Source organism: Athalia rosae, chromosome 8 (genome assembly GCF_917208135.1).
Source record: "Athalia rosae chromosome 8, iyAthRosa1.1, whole genome shotgun sequence".
NCBI classification, from domain to species: Eukaryota; Metazoa; Arthropoda; class Insecta; order Hymenoptera; family Athaliidae; genus Athalia; species Athalia rosae.
This window is the reverse complement of record NC_064033.1, coordinates 7,348,650-7,365,940: the sequence shown is the minus strand read 5'-3', so window position 1 is coordinate 7,365,940 and position 17,291 is coordinate 7,348,650. Positions and strand designations below refer to the sequence as shown.

Genomic DNA, 17,291 nt, shown 5'->3' with positions numbered 1-17,291 from the left:
AGCACTAGAATATCACGAACGCATAACCGAGGTACAAAAAGGTATGGAATATGTGAAGGAAATGATTGACAAACAATTCGCAGATAATGCGAAAGACTATGATAATTCACAAAATAGCGACACTGTACCACTCGGCTGCGTACCTATCGAGGCTGAAGGTGCAATGAAAGAATTCAAAGACGCTGCTGAGAAAGTCGAAACTGTAGACGTTTCAGAAATGATAGGCAAGCTAAACATGGATTAGAAACGAGTTTTTGATCAGGTTATCAAACTGGTGGGTTCAAATCAAATCCTACGTCTTTACGTCAGTGGCGAGGGAGGAACTGGTCAGAGCTTTCTCATTAAAACTATCAGATGCTGGATTAAGCAGCATGCTAGTAAAGATACTGTAATAACCGCACCAACCGGAATAGCAGCATTCAATGTTGACGGCTTGACTGTTTATAGGCTTTTTCAATTGCCAGTTGAACACGGCCGCACTCCAAAATACAAACAGCTGTCAGATGCGGTCCATAAAACCATACGGGACCAACTCAGAAACGTTGCCCTGATAGTGATAGACGAAGTTTCGATGATCTCGAAAGTAACGTTTATGTACATACATCTTCGATTAGTCGAAATCTTCAATACCGCAGACTGTGAAGATGGTTGGTTTGGTAATAAGCATATTCTCCTTTTCGGCGATTTGCTACAACTTACACCAGTTCACGAGGGACCCTCGTTCACAAAATTATCGAACACCGATTTCGAAAAACTCATAGGTGCAATGGGCAGTGTGGATCTGTGGTGTAATTTATTTACATACGACGAACTGACGATCAATATGAGGCAAAAGAATGATCGAACTTATCACGAGATACTCACACGAATACGCCTTGGGATCGTTACTGATATGGACACGAAAATGTTGTCATCGAGGAAAATCATATTCAAAGCAACCGAGTTCAGAGACAGAATACGAGAACTTTGCAACTATATAAATAATTTACCTATCGACACAGTCTGTTTACTTCCCACGTGTCGTAAGTGAGGTGTTCTCAATGAAGCTATGTTGAGCGCAATTCAGACTGACGAGATACACTTATTGGCTCATGATACGGTTGATTGTCCACCGTACTTCAAAAAAAAAGTTCAGAAAATGTTAAACACGGATGACGAAGACAGTTCTCGAACTGCAGGTCTTGCAAAAATGATTATTGTGAAAATTGGTTCGAAGATAATGATTAGACGGAACATTGATGTTACGTTAAGGTGTATTTTCATGCTGACGCTTGACGCTGGTTTCTAGCGTCAAACTCGATCACGTGATGAGAATTTAACATTCGCGCCCTTTAGAAAAGATGTAGCGATAAAGCTAAACATAATTTAGCTTTTTTGCCGGGTTTAGCGTCAACGTAACTCGAAGTTCGAACAATCGCATCAAACTAGCGAGTGCAAACAAATACTGATAAATATTTAAAAATAGCTAATACAGTTTTATTCTACGTAACCAGTCACAATATTAATTGTTACTGTGATTGTTTAAAATACTTACAATGAGTTATGAGGTAAATATCAATTAAAATTAACTAATATACTAGTATAATACAATAACCTAGTAGTAGAATAACTTATGAAAAACGTAATTATTTTTCAAAAGACATGTGCATATGTTTGAATAAAAAAAATCAACTTTTAAGTAAGAGAAAGAAAAAATATTCTAATCGCTTTTTATTTTAACTTTTTGTTTTAATTTAGGAACTACACGTTCATTTCACATGTGGACTATGTGAAATGCCTTGTGATGATTACGTAGACCATCCATGCTTAAGTGATTATGGAGATATACACTTGGATGAAAATTATTATGTTTATCCTCTTTCAGGTTTGTTGTTAGAAATTGTAGTATAACAAAAAAGTTAAACAATTATTAAAAATTATACATGTGTTATTTTCAGACGACAAGGAAACAATTATTCGGCGAGGAATTCTTCCAGACGGAAGCGAGGGACTGATTGAAGATTCCATTTATGGAAACAAAGAAAATACATGTCAAAATTTACGTTAGTAATATTTTAATAGTATTTTAATTTGTATATGATATTGTAACTGAATTGAGATTAGTTTCTCATCTTTTTGTAGTAATATGTTCATGCATTTTTATTTGATGATATATTCCAGTTATTTCGCCAACAACAACTACACCAACAACTAAAAACCAATCTAAACGACGCAAGCTGACAGCTCCTAAAACAAATCGAAAAAAGTTAAGCGATGCGGATGTTGAACACTTAATTATTGAGGTTCAAGTTAGAATTCCTTCGTGGAATTCTAACATTCCAGTAGAAGAACGATCACGAGAAACACAAGCTAAGCTTTGGGAAGAAGTAGCTGCAGCCTTGAATGGTAAAAATAAATTATCGTATCATTTGTAGTTTTTCTTTCACGAGAATTAAATTCCAGTATTAATTAAAAGAAACTGTAAAGTAAAATTTTATAAATTCAAATTTCTTCCATCAGGGAAAATAAGTGCCGCCGAAGCTAAAATAAAATTCAAAAGCATACGTAATACTTACCGAAGGATTATTCAGTCTGAATACCGCGCTAGTGGTTCAGCTGCAGTAACATCTCAGGATCAATGGAAGTTTTATAACTGCTGCGAGTTTCTAAGAGATACTTGTTTAATAAGAAAGTAAGTAATCTAATATTAAATGTGACAATGACGTGAGCGCGTCAACTCTGTACAGGAATTTCTGTTTACTTAGGTTTGTAATTGTAAATTATTCATTTATTTTTTTTGTCTTCCAGCACAAGCAGTAATGTAACACAGGGAAGTGTTACCGACGATGGAAACGCTGACATCGATTCATCAATTGATGATACTTTCAGTGAAACAGGTGACGAAGATCTTGGAAGGAGCCAAGCTTGCGGTAAATTGATTTATGAAAGTATTGAAGAAATTCACTTGAAAAACAAAAAGTCATAGATTTTAATATCTGTAATATGAAAATCAATTCATTTTTATCGATTTCAGGCGTCGTAGGCAACGGTCAAAAGCGTCGACGCTCTAACAAAGACGATGCAATTGATTCAGCAAGCGCTTTGAATCGCATAGCAGACGCTTTATGCCGCGAAAATGTGCCTTTAACACTGCCGGAACCCCCAAAAATTGATACGGTTGGTGCTTTTCTCATTGGGATAGGCAACCAAATACGCCAGTTACCTCAGCAGGGACAAATCGATATAATAAAACAATTTACAGACATCGTTTACGAAGCTGTAAAGCACTGCTAGTGAGATCTTTCGAGATTACGTGATACAAAAAAACCAAAGTCATTACATTAAGAAAAAATACGCAATATTATCGTCTTAATAAGAATAAAATTAAGCCACATGATTGTTTGAAGTATTTTTGTTTAACACAGTTCCTATGATAAAAAAAATTTATTCATTGCCATATATTTGTTGTTTATAAGTACACTTTATAAATAAATAAACAAATAAGTAAACTGAAGTGAGTAATAATTTGAAGAGAAGATTTAATCCAAATTTAATTTTAACTTTAATGTTATTTTTACAAAATATATTGTGTCAATTTCGGCTATCAGTTGACCTTTATAATTATTAATGTTGATATTATAATCATCTGAAATTCACAACATTCAAGTTAGTAATTAATAGTATAGTAATTAGTAGCACATACTATTTTTTGTCCTACCGACGCCTTAACTTCGATTTTAGACCCGTAAACAAGGGACAAAAGTTCCACTCTATACCCTCACAGTTGTCAAGTGCGTATGAGCGCAGTGTGCAACTGTGAGGGAATAAAAGTGGAACTTTACTCCCGCGTTTGCGGGTCTAAAATCGAACTTTAGGCGTCAGTAGGAGAAAAAATTACATTTGTTTTGTCTTACTCATGTCAGAATAATTAAAATTGAAGACAGTTATTGTGAAGTTCGATTATACTGCCAAGGAATAGCTCCTTCAGCATTAAAATAATCACGAAACTCATCGCGAATAGTTACAGCAGCTCGAGAACTAAAATGATTACCATATATTCTTGCATCTCGGAGTGCGGAATGCTCTCCAACTTCATCCCTCCAGCGTCCTGGAATAAAACCATTTTCTCCATGCCGATCTACCATATTTTCTTGTATGTAATTGTTATCTTTATCTTGTTTACGGAGCCAATTGTGAAGACAAATAATCGCTTTGACTGTATTAACAGTATTGTCCACTGTAGCTTCAATTGGCTTCTTTAAGATTCTCCACAAACTTACTAGTAAGCCGAAGGAATTTCCTATAGTTCGTCGAGCACGACTGAGACGGTAATTAAAGATACTTTTGTCTATATCAAGGCCACCTCTACCAGGGTACGGTCGGAGTAGATAATTTGTTAGTTGGAAAGCCTCATCACCGACAAGCACATATGGTAAAAGCATACCATCAATGGTGAGCAGCTCCGCTTCTGGTACATTCATTTTACGTTTTTCAAATTTTTGACCCATTTGAGAGTCACGAAAAATGCCACCATCACTACGCCGACCGAATGCACCAATATCAACAAATAAAAATAAATAATTTGCGTCACATATTCCAAGGAGTACAATACTGTGATGATTTTTGTAATTATAAAATAACGAGCCAGAATTGTCGGGGCACTGAAATAATAATCATAACCAATATATAAACAGCTTATTATAAACTTTACTTGTATGTGAATAATAGCATATACCTGTATTTGTATGTGTTTTCCATCAATAGCTCCGATGCAATGAGGGAATTGCCAACACTTATCAAAATCATTTGCAATTTTTAACCAATCACGGGTTGTTAAAGGGTACGGTAAAACCTTCTGCTGAAGACAATTCCATATAACTTGACAAGTTTCAGCAATGATATTTGCTGTTGTTGCTATGCCAACAAGATATTGATATGAAATGGATGTTATACAATCACCTGTTGCCAAGTATCTGAAATAAAAGTATTTTTTATAATTAGTATACTATTTTACTTCATAGCAGTACATAATAATAACAAAGTACACAAGATCTTACCTCAGAGTCATGACAAGTCGAGCGGTAGCTGAAATTGGTTCTTTCACGACGTTTTGCTTAATTACATGTGGACCAACTAAGCACAGTAATTCGTCAAACTGAGAGGCAGACATACGAATGTAGTTTTCAAATTTTTCAGGATATGAAGAAAGTGTCGGAAATACAGCTTCAAAAAATCCATGTTCTCGTCGAAATTCATACAATGGATGAACCCAGAATCTCTTCATTTTATATTTTTTTTTTTTTATGAATAGCTATATCATTCAATAGAAGTGTATTTATAACCCTATTACGTCGACTTTGCGCTTGTCGAATAATTTTTTGACATTCGTAAATCCAAATTTGATAATCGTATTCACTAGACATGATTTGTTTACGAGCAAGTTTAAGGTTTATTTACTCACAATTACATACGTTAACCTATAAAGTCGAGTAGTGACATCGATACGTCAAAATTCTATATAATGTATTTGTCGCTCAAATTTGACGCTGAACGCTGTAATTTATCGCTACATTTTTTCTAGACGGCGCGTATGTTAAATTCTCATCACGTGATCGAGTTTGACGCTAGAAACCAGCGTCAAGCGTCAGCATGAAAATACACCTTTAGGCCTCGTCAACGGCACTATTGGTACAATAACGGCCATATCCCGAGCTGCTGATACCGGCGACGTGAAAACAGTGCCAATTGTCTTAGCTACAGGCGTCGTACATATTTTGGAGCGCGTTGATGTGAAATTTGAGGTAATGGAAGGCGCCTTTGTTATCCGAAGACAATTCCCTATTTGCCTCAGTTACGGTATTACAATTCATAAAAGTCAGGGCCTGAGTTTAAAGAATGCCGTAATCGATGCAGGTAATTCCGTATTTGCTTGTGGACAAGTGTACGTTGCTCTTTCACGAGTAACTTCATTAGAAGGTCTGCATTTGATCAATTACGATCCATACTCTGTGTTAGCGAATGGGGCAGCCATTTTAGAATACAATAGATTGAGAAAAGAGTATCGTCCAGATCTCATACCAATGCCTCTTACGTCAGTAAGAGCACAGAAAGTAGCTGACTGCAGATGGTCGATTGCAAAAGATGTTGTCACATGTCAGGTACCAGCTGAAGAAAAAACTGCAGCTAAATTGTGGCAAATAAAAGGCTTACGAAAGGTCGATCACGTTTCTTGCTACGCTGACGCAACGATCCAGTGTATATTTCACTGTAGAACATTCAGGGACCATTTATCACGTCAAAACCAAACGGACGATATTTTTAAAATGTTGATCGATTGTTATGCTAGATCAGAAGCCCCGGTAAATGTATTTCCTGTCAGGGCACTTGCGGGTGAACACTTTACTGCAAATGAGCAACAAGATGCTTCAGAATTTTTAGCCGGTTTAATTTCTCACTGCGATAATCTCAGCGTAATAGTTGAGCACCAGCTCACGATAAAACTGCACTGCAAAGATTGCGGTTACACTAATACCTCAATCGAACGGAGTAACATACTGTTACTGGCGCTGCCCAAATCTTGCAAAAAACCACCGAGCTTATCTGACCTAATCAATGATAATCTTTCGCACTGGAAAACGGTCGAAGGATCGTGCGGTACTTGTGAATCGAAAGAAATGAGCGTAAAAACTGACATATCATCAGCAAACAGGTGTTTAATTATTCAGCTAATGCTATTTTCAGTAGAGAATGGAAAAGTCACGAAAATGAATGGTTACGGTATAAAAGCAGTACCTACAGAGAAAATCATGATCTGCACTAAAGTGTGAGAGGTTGATAGTGCGATATTTCACCATGGCCGCAACATAACCGAAGGGCATTATACAAGCATGCTTCGATAAGGGACGTCTACCTGGGTGAACGCTAATAACGCGAACATCAGAAAACAACCCTGGCCAAGAAATGCTTAGGACGCATACATATTCTTCTTGCGGCAAATCTAAAGGCAGTGCCAGAAATATTGTAAGAATATGAAGATAACTACAACAAGCGAACTAAACAGACGCAATGCAATCGCGTTTATAAGCCCTGCATGTCAGTAACTCCGCCATTGGCGGTCCCAACCCCGTATGAGAAAGGAGGAGGGCTGCATGCAGGGTTTATAGTTACAAAAATATATCCGGCGGAACTAAGTGCAATACTTGAAATGAATTAGATATTCCTATTATATTCCTTACAGACACGCAGGGCGCCCCAGATCGACCTAGGAAATAAATGTCTCAACAACATTGATAATGGACCGCCTTTTACAACTTTCAGCTTCGAACTAAAGATACATTAGGGCAAAATGATAATCGGAGAACACTGCGCTTCGTGCCATATACAGAGAGGACTCGTGGACGCGGGCCAGCGAAGCTCACGCACGTAGAATTTTCGTGGTGGACTGAGAAATGTCAATCCAAAGTACAACTCGGCTTTCATTTGTCGCGGTAGCACCACTGCGTCAACATTCCGATATTATCGCAGTAGTTGGATTTTAGAAAAATTCGGAATGCAGTGTTTACTATCAGATGCCGTACGGCTCATGTTTATAAGCATTCGTGTTTGGAAAGTGCACTCCAATAGGAAAGAAAATAGAACAAGTTCGGCCGTAGAGACGAGAAAGAGAAGAAGGTGTGTAAAAATAGCGGATGCGTATCTGCTGTTATCATGTAAGTATATTTTAGCACATTTTATTATCCTGTAAGTTAAGTATTATAAAGATTATGATTTTCATATTGTACTATTATTTTTCAGGAATGATGTGTTATCTATTGGTGCAATGACTGGTGCTTATTTTTACTTCGAGCGGTCACCGATTGAGTCGACGGAAGAAAGTTTCAGCAAAGATGAGTTTGGAGTATCATCTTCCTTGCAGTTACTACAAGATCCTTTGGTTCAAAGATCCTGCGTCCTACTCTAGATCCTACTCTATCGCTATGATGTATTCTAACGCTACCAATGAGTTTACAAGTCTCTCTCGGTGAGTTCTTGTACAGAGTACAATCATATAGCTATAATTATGTTTCTCAAATATGTCATGCATACTTCAATATCTGTCATTTGGATCAATACGTGAGACCTTTGGTTCATCTGCTGCGATTAGTGGTATCTGCTATCGAGCAAGAAGGAGTATCGACGGGCAGAAATACTATAACTGCGTGCCAACCATGTAACCATCAACCAAAGGTGTACCAGAAGCTTGAACGTGATCAGGCTGTTTTGTAACGAATATTCTGTCATCATTTATTCAATAAACTGAAGTTGAAGTGCTCAGCATGTCCTTTTATGTTTCCTGCAAGAATTCAGTTTTCTTCCTGGCATAATATGAACCAAGAGCTCCTCTCTGATCCTATTTATCGGTGAAAGCTACAGCCAAACTGAAACCTGGCCATCTGCCTAGCAGTTGTTCATAAGTTAACAGTTATAAGTAGAAGTTATCTTTCTTTTTATTTCATACCTACTGTACCGATTCATCATAACTAACACTCTTCTTTCACCCACAAGCATATCGATAATGAAAGAAGTATCATTTTCTGTTTTGATATCACGAACCAAGCAAACCGATGCCAAACAATTCGACCCTTGCTTCCATGTTACCTGAAAGGAACCGATCTCTCTCCTGGTATGTTGTTAAACACTGATAAGCTGCAGCTTCGAACCCAAGATCCATTTCGTCAAACTTATGATCTAAGGATATTGCACCTGGCGACTTGTGATAAAATTGCACAAATATGTCTAGTGAACTGAAAAACCGTGGACTCCAAATCGCAATTTAGCAGCTACCGAGCCTTCTTATTCAAATAGGACACATTCTCCGAAGCATAGGAAACCGACCTGCGAAGTAATTAATCGTTGAATTGCAAAGGCATAGTACTATACCGAATCTCTTGATATCTGCTAAGCTTAATCGTGATGGTAACTAAATTTTTTTCAACCCATCAAATATCTTACAACAATAGTATACAAACGTAACCATAATCAATACTACAATATTCTTCAACAACATACAAAAAGTTATCAAATCCCCCCAAAAGGCACCTACGGTGCAAAAAAGTTCGCCAAGTACATTAAATGTTAAAGAATAACTACTACTCAAATATCTTTAATGACAAAAAAGGAAAAATTCATTAATAATCCGAAAAAAAGGATCCAAATCAATTATTGTGCCAAGTACATGTAACTTTGCATCATGCACAGAAGTACTAGAGAAGACTGGCATGAACATACAACGAACAATAATACCAAGTGTAAAAATATAGAATTGGAGAATGAATCAATTTGTAACGTGCGACTTTGGGCGCGACAACAATTTGTCAAAGGTTCGACCCTTGCCGAAAGGATACAGTGAGGAAGGTGTGAAAGTTTGACTTAATGATTGATATGTTGCACATTTACTTGTTTATTGGTATGTATATTGACTTTGTTGGAGATTTGTTGGAAAAGAAAGATGTTTCTAGTTCGAAGGTTAGGAGTAGAGAGCTGCTTGACTAGAGAAGATGTGAAGAAGTAAGGTTCGGAATTAGGAGGGGGTTTTAGCTGACAATGAGTTGCATACGTTGGTGGCGTATGCAACTCGCACGATTCTTAGTTGCAAATCTATATGCAGTGGTGAATAGGAGAAGAGGATGTGAGAGATCGGGTTTAGCGTGGGATAGTTGAGATAAGGAGAGGCGTTAGACGTAACAAATTAAAATCAATTCAAAGAATGAAAAGAAAAAAAAAAAAAAACTGAATTAAATTAAATTAAATTAAAAATAAAAAAATAAAAACTTGGAGGCAGTGGGACTTGGCGAGCTTTTTCGGAAAAAAAAATTCGGAGTTCTAGTATGGCAATATAACATTAGCTCGCCAAGAACCACGTACTCCAAGTTATTATTTTTTTATTTTTAATTTAATTCAATTTAATTCAGTTTTTTTTTTTTTTTTTTCCATTCTTTGAATTGATTTTAATTGATTCATTCTCCAATTCTATATTTTTACACTTGGTATTATTGTTCGTTGTATGTTAATTCCAGTCTTCTCTAGTACTTCTGTGCATGATGCAAAGTTACATGTACTAGGCACAATAATTGATTTGGATCCTTTTTTTCGAATTATTAATGAATTTTTCCTTTTTTGTCACTGAAGATATTTGAGTAGTAGTTATTCTTTAACATTTAATGTACTCGGTGAACTTTTTTGCACCGTAGGTGCCTTTTGGGGGGATACAATAGATTACAATTTAAATATTTACAATTTTCGTAGCCGAATATTCTATTGCAACTTTAAAAAAATTATAATGTGAAAAGTAAAATATATGGGCTATTCCACGTGAACCGGATCAGTCACCTCTCGAATATTTTTTCAAATTGGCATGTCGATTGTCCATAGAGAGTTGGATTTTTGTGCCGAAGGATTTTTGATTTAGTGCAAATTTCGATTTATTATGAACAATCGGAAAATTGAGAGGCGGTTTCTTCAAAAAATCATAACTTCGTCAAAAATGATGTTGAATTTGATTTTTTTTCAGAATTTACGCGGATGAGGCCATAGATTTGGAAAAAAAATGAATGGTGCCGAAAAAGTTCATTTATCATTCGTTTATTTGACAAAGAATTTTTGAATGATTTTTAAAACACTGATGGATAGCACCGTTAAAAAATCTGAAAAAATTCCATAATTTTTCCATGACTCTCCAAAGCGATAGAGTGAGTTCCAGAGATGTGTTATTATTCGTTCTCGAGATATAGGGACGCATATGGCACTCCGCGCTCGCTACTTGGTGTACGCTCCGCGGCGGCATTCACGAGTCATTTTCGCGATGATCGACGCCGTTAAAAAATCTGAAAAAAATTCCATAGCTTCTCTATAATACGGCAAAGCGAACAAGTAAGTTCCAGAAATGTGTTATTTCTAGTTTTCGAGATATTTTCGTCTCTTAATATGTCCTAATATCTCAAAATATGTCATATCCCAATGCGTCCTAATATCTCGAAAACTAGAAATAACACATTTCTGGAACTTACTCTTTCGCTTTGCCGTGTTATAGGGAAGCTATGGAATTCTTTTCAGATTTTTTAACGGTGTCGATCACTCGAAAACGAAGCCGAACGCATCTCTGAAATTAATTTTGATGTAAAAGAATCTCGATAATTACAATAATTCAGCAATACTCTCAAGTTACTCCAAAGTTAATCTTCTTTCCTCAGCTGCTGCATCCATACAACTGGATTTTGCCACTTTTTCAGCTGCTAATCCAATTTCTGTCACGTATTTTTTGTATGTTTTAAAGTCAAGACATGGAATGTTTAAACAAGCACACATTTTGGAAAGGTGTGTCCATCCTGATCCAGTATGTAAAGCACCTAAAAAAAATATTTACAATAAATTAAATATACTAATAATAAATGATAAATATATTTGGAAAAATATACATACCTAAAACTGCTTTATAATTTGTATCGAAACGAATGCTACGTTTATCTTGTGATACGCGTTGTTTGCTCGTGGATACTTGATTAATAATCAAACAGTTATGGCATCGTACGGACAATTGTGAACTGAATCCTAGACGTGTCTCTTTCTCTATGTATTGCAAAGACAAAGCTTGCTTACAAGAGATACACTACATCTGTTCACCTAAGGTTTTTGAATCCACAATTCGTCTACCATCTATAAGTATTGACTCTTGATCGGATCGATCCTCTTGACAACCCAGACAACAAAATCGTCGTAAAGGCGGCTACTAGCCGTCTCCTGAAAGACTTCTTTTAGTCGACGATAAAACGTCGTCTTAAAGACGTCCGTATCGGTAATATTGCAGACAAATGAGTAATACATTAAAAAGGCGTCATAAAGGCGTCTATCGGCTATCGTGTGAGCGACGTCTTTTCGTCGACTCGAAAACTTCGACGAAAAGATGCCTGTTTTAAGGGACAAACATGTCTGCAGACGCAGTTGAAAAGACGTCGAAATTCTTGTCGCAAGACGTCATAAAGACGTCTTTATGTAACCTAGAAAGATGTAAATGCGCGCGTCGGCGACGTCTCCGCCATCCGTGGTTTGCAAATTGTGCAATGTAGCCGCGTTGTTGCTGCTAACCAGCGTCCTTTTGCTTGCAAATTCTCTAGCGTCGTGCACGTGGTGAACGTCGTGAACATTAGATTATTGTGCCAATTGACCGGTAGCCAACACCATTCTACAATCCAACGGTAAGTAGTCTATTTTCAATTGTTCTGATATACATTTTAAGAGTTTTTGTTGAATCAAGTATTCCAATTGATGTACATCACGTGTGATCGGCCGGCATAACCTAACTTTCAAATACCTCATGGGAACTAGTAGAGCATTCAGTGTGATACTCGTCTGGTACGCGACATATTGTTTCACTATATTAGTGAATAGCAGATTGATATACACTTACGGAGAAGGCTGGTGTATTTTGTTCCCAGACAATTTCCAATCAACAGCTACGAAGATCCAAAAAAATTCATAAAACCACTATGTCAAAGAACTGCACGTTTTCAAGCCTTTCGCAATCCCAGAAGTATCGGAGGCTTCGGCTCATCAATGCTGCATATGCTTCCTCAGATGTGGAACCACACGAAGAAGCTGGGCAGGGTAGTGAAACGACATACGAAAATCCTATTTCAGAACAAGTCGATCCAAATGATCCTATATCAGTATCATCAGCCACTGATCCAGAAACTACAATGCATAATGTAACCACGAATCAGATATTGCCACATGTGAATAAAGATTACTGTGCAACTGACCTAATTGCAGATGAGTATGCTCAAGATAATGAAAAAGATACTCTGCCGTTTCCAGAGTTGTTGCGCTCTTGGGCACTTGAATGCAATATTTCACATACCGCACTTGAATAGTATATTATGCATCTAGGGAAGGAAGCATGTGTTTTCGGTCGAGCGCCGATGTTTGCAGAACGAGTTGTAAGTCGAGGGCGCCGAAGGCGCCCGAGAGTGAAGACGAGTTCGGCAAACATCGCGCGAGACAAAACGCTTGCCCTTTCCCGTGGTGCATATACTATTTTCTATAACACATGCATTAAAAACGAGTGAAAAATACATATTGGAAATTACGAATTACTCATGCATTGGCAGGTTAAGTTACGACAAAGCGAGGTTTGCACGAGCACAAGGTGAAAATCCGCTCCTCCCGTGTGGCATATACTACTTCTTACCCGACTACGATAAAATGACCTAAAAAACCGCCGAAGGTGTGCATAATTCGGACTTTGCAGAAATGCGATCAAATAGTTACTACATCCTTGAAAAACTGAACTGTGATAGACCACTGTGCGTGACGGCGGGGTCCAGGGGCGGAGCCCCTGGTGGGGTCGAGGGGCGAAGCCCCCGTGGGGGGCCGGGGGGCAAAGCCCCCCGACTAAAAACATTATCAAAGATCTGATGTTTCATAAAAATCTTTCTAGCAAAATGAAAACCTTACATCTGTTTTTTCATATTCAATTATATCAGGATTATATATTTTATATTTTAAATATTTTCATATTTTTGTTTCTTATATTTTCAAGATGATTTTTATTGATGTTGAAATCACAAAGTTCTTTTTATATTTATGATAGTATCAAACTTAAACTATGTTCACTCTTATTCTCTTGGAATCACAGAATTTTCCCTAATTTTAATAGTATGCAATCTACTGCAATCAAGCTTAACTTGAAATCAGTTTCTTATCTCTAATAGTAGGTACGTATATTTAGACTTATATATTTTATATTCAGGATATGTTTATCATCACAAATCAGTTTTTCTTATTATTAATATCATCCAATCATCTAAAAACCTCTGACAACCTTACTCTCGAGCCAAGAGTGGTTTTGTTACGTTTTATCACAGCTAATGAGCTAATAGAAAATTACAGAGGATTTCCCGGATTCCCTGTGTAATTAATTGTAACATTTGTACAATTTTCGAAAGTGAATACTTTTTGCTCCGGGCCACAATGCACTTTCGCTGTAGAAGGTACTGCGTTTATTGAATCGTCCATTTTAGGACGCTTTGGCGATGATATTTTGACACTGCGGTTGTCGGCTGAGGTTGCTGTTGAAGGCAAATTCAGAGAAGACATTATCATATCCCCGATATTTTTTTTGTTTCCTAAGGATTCTGCTATGTATCCCTCCGCAACAGTGCTTGATTTCCAGCCACCATGCCTCTTCAGCGTTTCCATGTTCGCTCCATTGTCAACAAGCATTGTTGCGGAGGTACGGCGAAAAGTATGGCCGGTGTATGATGCAGCATCAGGTAAATCAAGAAACTCAGCGATTTCTTTCGGCATACCGGCAAACTTGTTTTTTCCAATCACCTGCGCAGTACATTTACCATTTTGGTAATTTATGAAGAAGCGGCCGGAGGGTACATTTTCAGGACGGAGAGACTGATATCGTGTAACGTACTCCACACAATCCTCAGGAATTATGAAAGATCGTGGTAGCATCGTTTTAGTTTTAGGAACTTGGACCTGCAGTAGATTCCCTTGCTTTTTCATATCGCGTACTTGAATGTTTGTTAATTCATCGGTCCTCAATGCGCCGAAAATCCCAAAAATTAGAACGATCTGTAAATAACACAGTTGATTGTAAATAGAGTGTAGGTGTAGGTGTGTAGAGTGTATGTTATATGTATATACTGTAATTTTACCTTTGTTGCAAGATATTTGTCGTCTGGGGCCCTTGTCAAAAAAGACTGTACTTCCTCGGATGTAAATACGCTGGATTTTTTGCTGCGAAATCCACGTGACTGTTTTTTTAAAAAAGCCGATAATGTTTTGTAGCTGCTTATGTCAACTTTTTCTCTGATATTGATGGTGCTTTTGAGCTTCGAGTATAACGACCAGATAGTTGTAGGTTTATATTGTTGCGACATCTGATCGAAATATGCCAGTAAAACTGATTCCGAAGACGAATTCGCGCCTTTGGACGTTCTCCAGTCGGTGTATGCCTTGTAGGCGGATTCATAAACTTCTTTCGATTTATCCGGCAACAGGTGAAATGAAACTTTATCCGCTGCGTCACGTATATCAGGAGGCGTAGTTGGACGGTCATTTTCTGTAGTAGACTCCATTTTTGAGGTTAGAACACTTAAAACCGTTCGAACGGCGCCTTAGTCCTTCGGTTAGTATACAACTCGTCATGAAAACATCGTACTCAATATAGTTCTACGCTAGGGGCAGCACTTTCTTGGTTTATTACACGGCTACGAGAGTTTTTTTCCCGGCGGACAGAGTTTTTTTCCCGGCGGCGAGTTTATTTCCCTGCTGCCAGAGTTTTTTGCCCGCTGGCAAGTTTTTTGCCCGCTCGTCCGAAAACTGTGACTTCCATCCCGCCGAGGAGGGCAAAAAACACGAGTTTTTAATGCATGTGTTGTAGAAAAATTATTGCGCATCCACCGGTTGAATGGGTTTCAAGGAGTCACTTCTTCAGCACGAAGTCTACTACGTACCCCACGCATCACTCACACGAAGAAAACTACTTTTGGATATTATTTTCATTACGGACTTGGAACGGCATTACGGGATCAGCTTAGAATAACAAAGATGCCCATGGACGCTGGATATACTATTCAGATAAATATTAATATTGATGGCCTCCCTATTGCAAAAAGCTCCAAGAGCCAGCTTTGGCCTATTTTAGGTCAAATTCATCATCCGCAATTTCCACATCTTTTTGTCATTGGTGCGTTTCATGGGCACTCAAAACCGAGTTGTCCATTCGAGGTTTTGGAGGAATTCATTAATGAGTTCAACACACTCACACGTGAGGGCTTTGAATTTTCTGGCACTCGGTACACTATTGCTATTAGAGCGGTAATATGCGATAGTCCTGCTAGAGCATTTATAACTTGTGCAAAGGGGCATACAGGATACTTTGGTTGCAGTAAATGTCTCCAAGAGGGTGAATACCGGCAACATAAAATGCTGTTTCTTGATGAAAATCATCCACTGCGTACCGATAGTGGATTTAAAAATCGTGTCAACGAAGAACACCACACCGGTATATCTCCATTCGAACATATTTCTCTTCTCATGGTTTCAACCTTTCCATTAGACTACATGCACCTGGTTTGCCTGGGAGTGGTTAAAAAGATGATAAGCTTATGGTTGAAAGGTTACCAAACAACAAAGCTCGATGCACGTAATATCAAGAAACTTTCTGAAGATTTGATTTCGATGGTCCAGTGGATCCCAGTAGAATTTTGTAGGAAACCTAGAGGTCTTGACGAATTCGATCGCTGGAAGGCAACAGAGTTTTGTTTATTTTTGTTATACCTGTCACCTGTTATATTACATGAATATCTACCGAGACTGAATGTGCAGCATATCTGTTCATTACAGTGCGCAATCTTCATATTATGCCATCCAACAGACTGCATGTATAACAATGATGATGCCAAAGAACTGCTGACATATTTTGTGCAAACAATGAAACTCCTTTATGGTGAAGAGACAATCATTTACAATGTTCACAACTTGGTGCACCTGCCCGAGGATGTTAAATTGTATGGGCCATTGGACAGTTTTAGCGCCTTCCCATTCGAAAACCATATGCAAGTCATCAAAAAGTCATTGCGGAAAGGTTCAAAGCCTCTAGCTCAACTGCACAATCGCATAATCGAAAGAAATTCTGGAGTCGTTCTCCACAACTCACAAATAAAGTCAGGAGAACCAGTGATTATACGTCACAGGGGTAGAAAGTTACCTTCAGGAAGCACATGTTCTAACGTAACCATACAATTCAGAAATTTCGAACTGTCATCTATGAAGAAGGCGGATAAGTGCTGTTATTTAGAAGATGGACGAATTATGCGCATCAAGGATATAGGTATCGATGGAGAGAAAAATTGTACCGGTCAAATATTGTTGAATACCGAACGGCTGCAGATTTATCCATGTGATTCGCGTAGTGTTGGAATTCACGTTGGAAACCAATGGTCGAATATCCAAACATTCAACATAAACGAGATTAGCACAAAAGCCATTGGACTTCCATACCGGGGGAAATTCTGCTTCTACCCACTATTACACACCAGAAATACTCAAGGTATTGAATTGATCTCTCAACCTGCTACGATTGGATTGTTTTCAAAAATTGGTATTCTACAGAGTAATGCTTTTTTCGGAATTTCAAGTGCTTTACTAAAATCTTAATTCAAAGCATTTGAAATTCTAGAACAAAACGTTATTCCAACCAATTAATCATACCTCAGTACAGTTCTACCGAGTCTTTTTGTTGAATCAAAAAGAGTCGGTAC

At 37.8% G+C, this 17,291-nt stretch overlaps 4 protein-coding genes across 6 annotated transcripts; 2 read left to right on the top strand and 2 right to left on the bottom strand.

Moving 5' to 3' along the window:
- Window positions 1-1,240: 1,240 nt before the first annotated feature.
- On the top strand, window positions 1,241-3,290 carry LOC125502124. The gene is made up of 7 exons (XM_048659855.1): window positions 1,241-1,547; window positions 1,738-1,864; window positions 1,938-2,042; window positions 2,161-2,385; window positions 2,500-2,671; window positions 2,788-2,909; window positions 3,014-3,290. Exons 1-7 carry the CDS (start codon window positions 1,536-1,538, stop codon window positions 3,271-3,273), a joined length of 1,023 nt encoding a protein of 340 aa, XP_048515812.1. The 5' UTR covers window positions 1,241-1,535; the 3' UTR covers window positions 3,274-3,290.
- Window positions 3,291-3,493: 203 nt separating this feature from the next.
- LOC105683007 (protein ALP1-like) lies at window positions 3,494-5,637 on the bottom strand. Of its 3 annotated transcripts, XM_048659853.1 has the most exons (5): window positions 5,037-5,637; window positions 4,715-4,952; window positions 4,260-4,640; window positions 3,894-4,087; window positions 3,494-3,625 (listed from the first exon to the last, which is right to left on the bottom strand). In XM_048659853.1, exons 1-4 carry the CDS (start codon window positions 5,261-5,263, stop codon window positions 4,001-4,003), a joined length of 933 nt encoding a protein of 310 aa, XP_048515810.1. In that variant the 5' UTR covers window positions 5,264-5,637; the 3' UTR covers window positions 3,494-3,625; window positions 3,894-4,000. The 3 variants fall into 3 exon arrangements, with proteins under 3 accessions (XP_048515810.1, XP_012250713.2, XP_048515811.1); XM_012395290.2 differs by having other exon boundaries at window positions 3,894-4,640; XM_048659854.1 differs by lacking the exon at window positions 3,494-3,625 and having other exon boundaries at window positions 3,906-4,087; window positions 4,424-4,640.
- An 8,234-nt stretch (window positions 5,638-13,871) lies between these two features.
- LOC125502027 lies at window positions 13,872-15,430 on the bottom strand. Its single transcript, XM_048659509.1, has 2 exons — window positions 14,682-15,430; window positions 13,872-14,598 (listed from the first exon to the last, which is right to left on the bottom strand). The coding sequence occupies exons 1-2, from the start codon at window positions 15,102-15,104 to the stop codon at window positions 13,897-13,899; spliced, it is 1,125 nt and encodes a 374-aa protein (XP_048515466.1). The 5' UTR covers window positions 15,105-15,430; the 3' UTR covers window positions 13,872-13,896.
- On the top strand, window positions 15,173-17,187 carry LOC125502070. The gene is made up of 3 exons (XM_048659630.1): window positions 15,173-15,183; window positions 15,265-15,320; window positions 15,410-17,187. The coding sequence occupies exons 1-3, from the start codon at window positions 15,173-15,175 to the stop codon at window positions 17,185-17,187; spliced, it is 1,845 nt and encodes a 614-aa protein (XP_048515587.1).
- The last annotated feature ends 104 nt before the right edge of the window (window positions 17,188-17,291 follow it).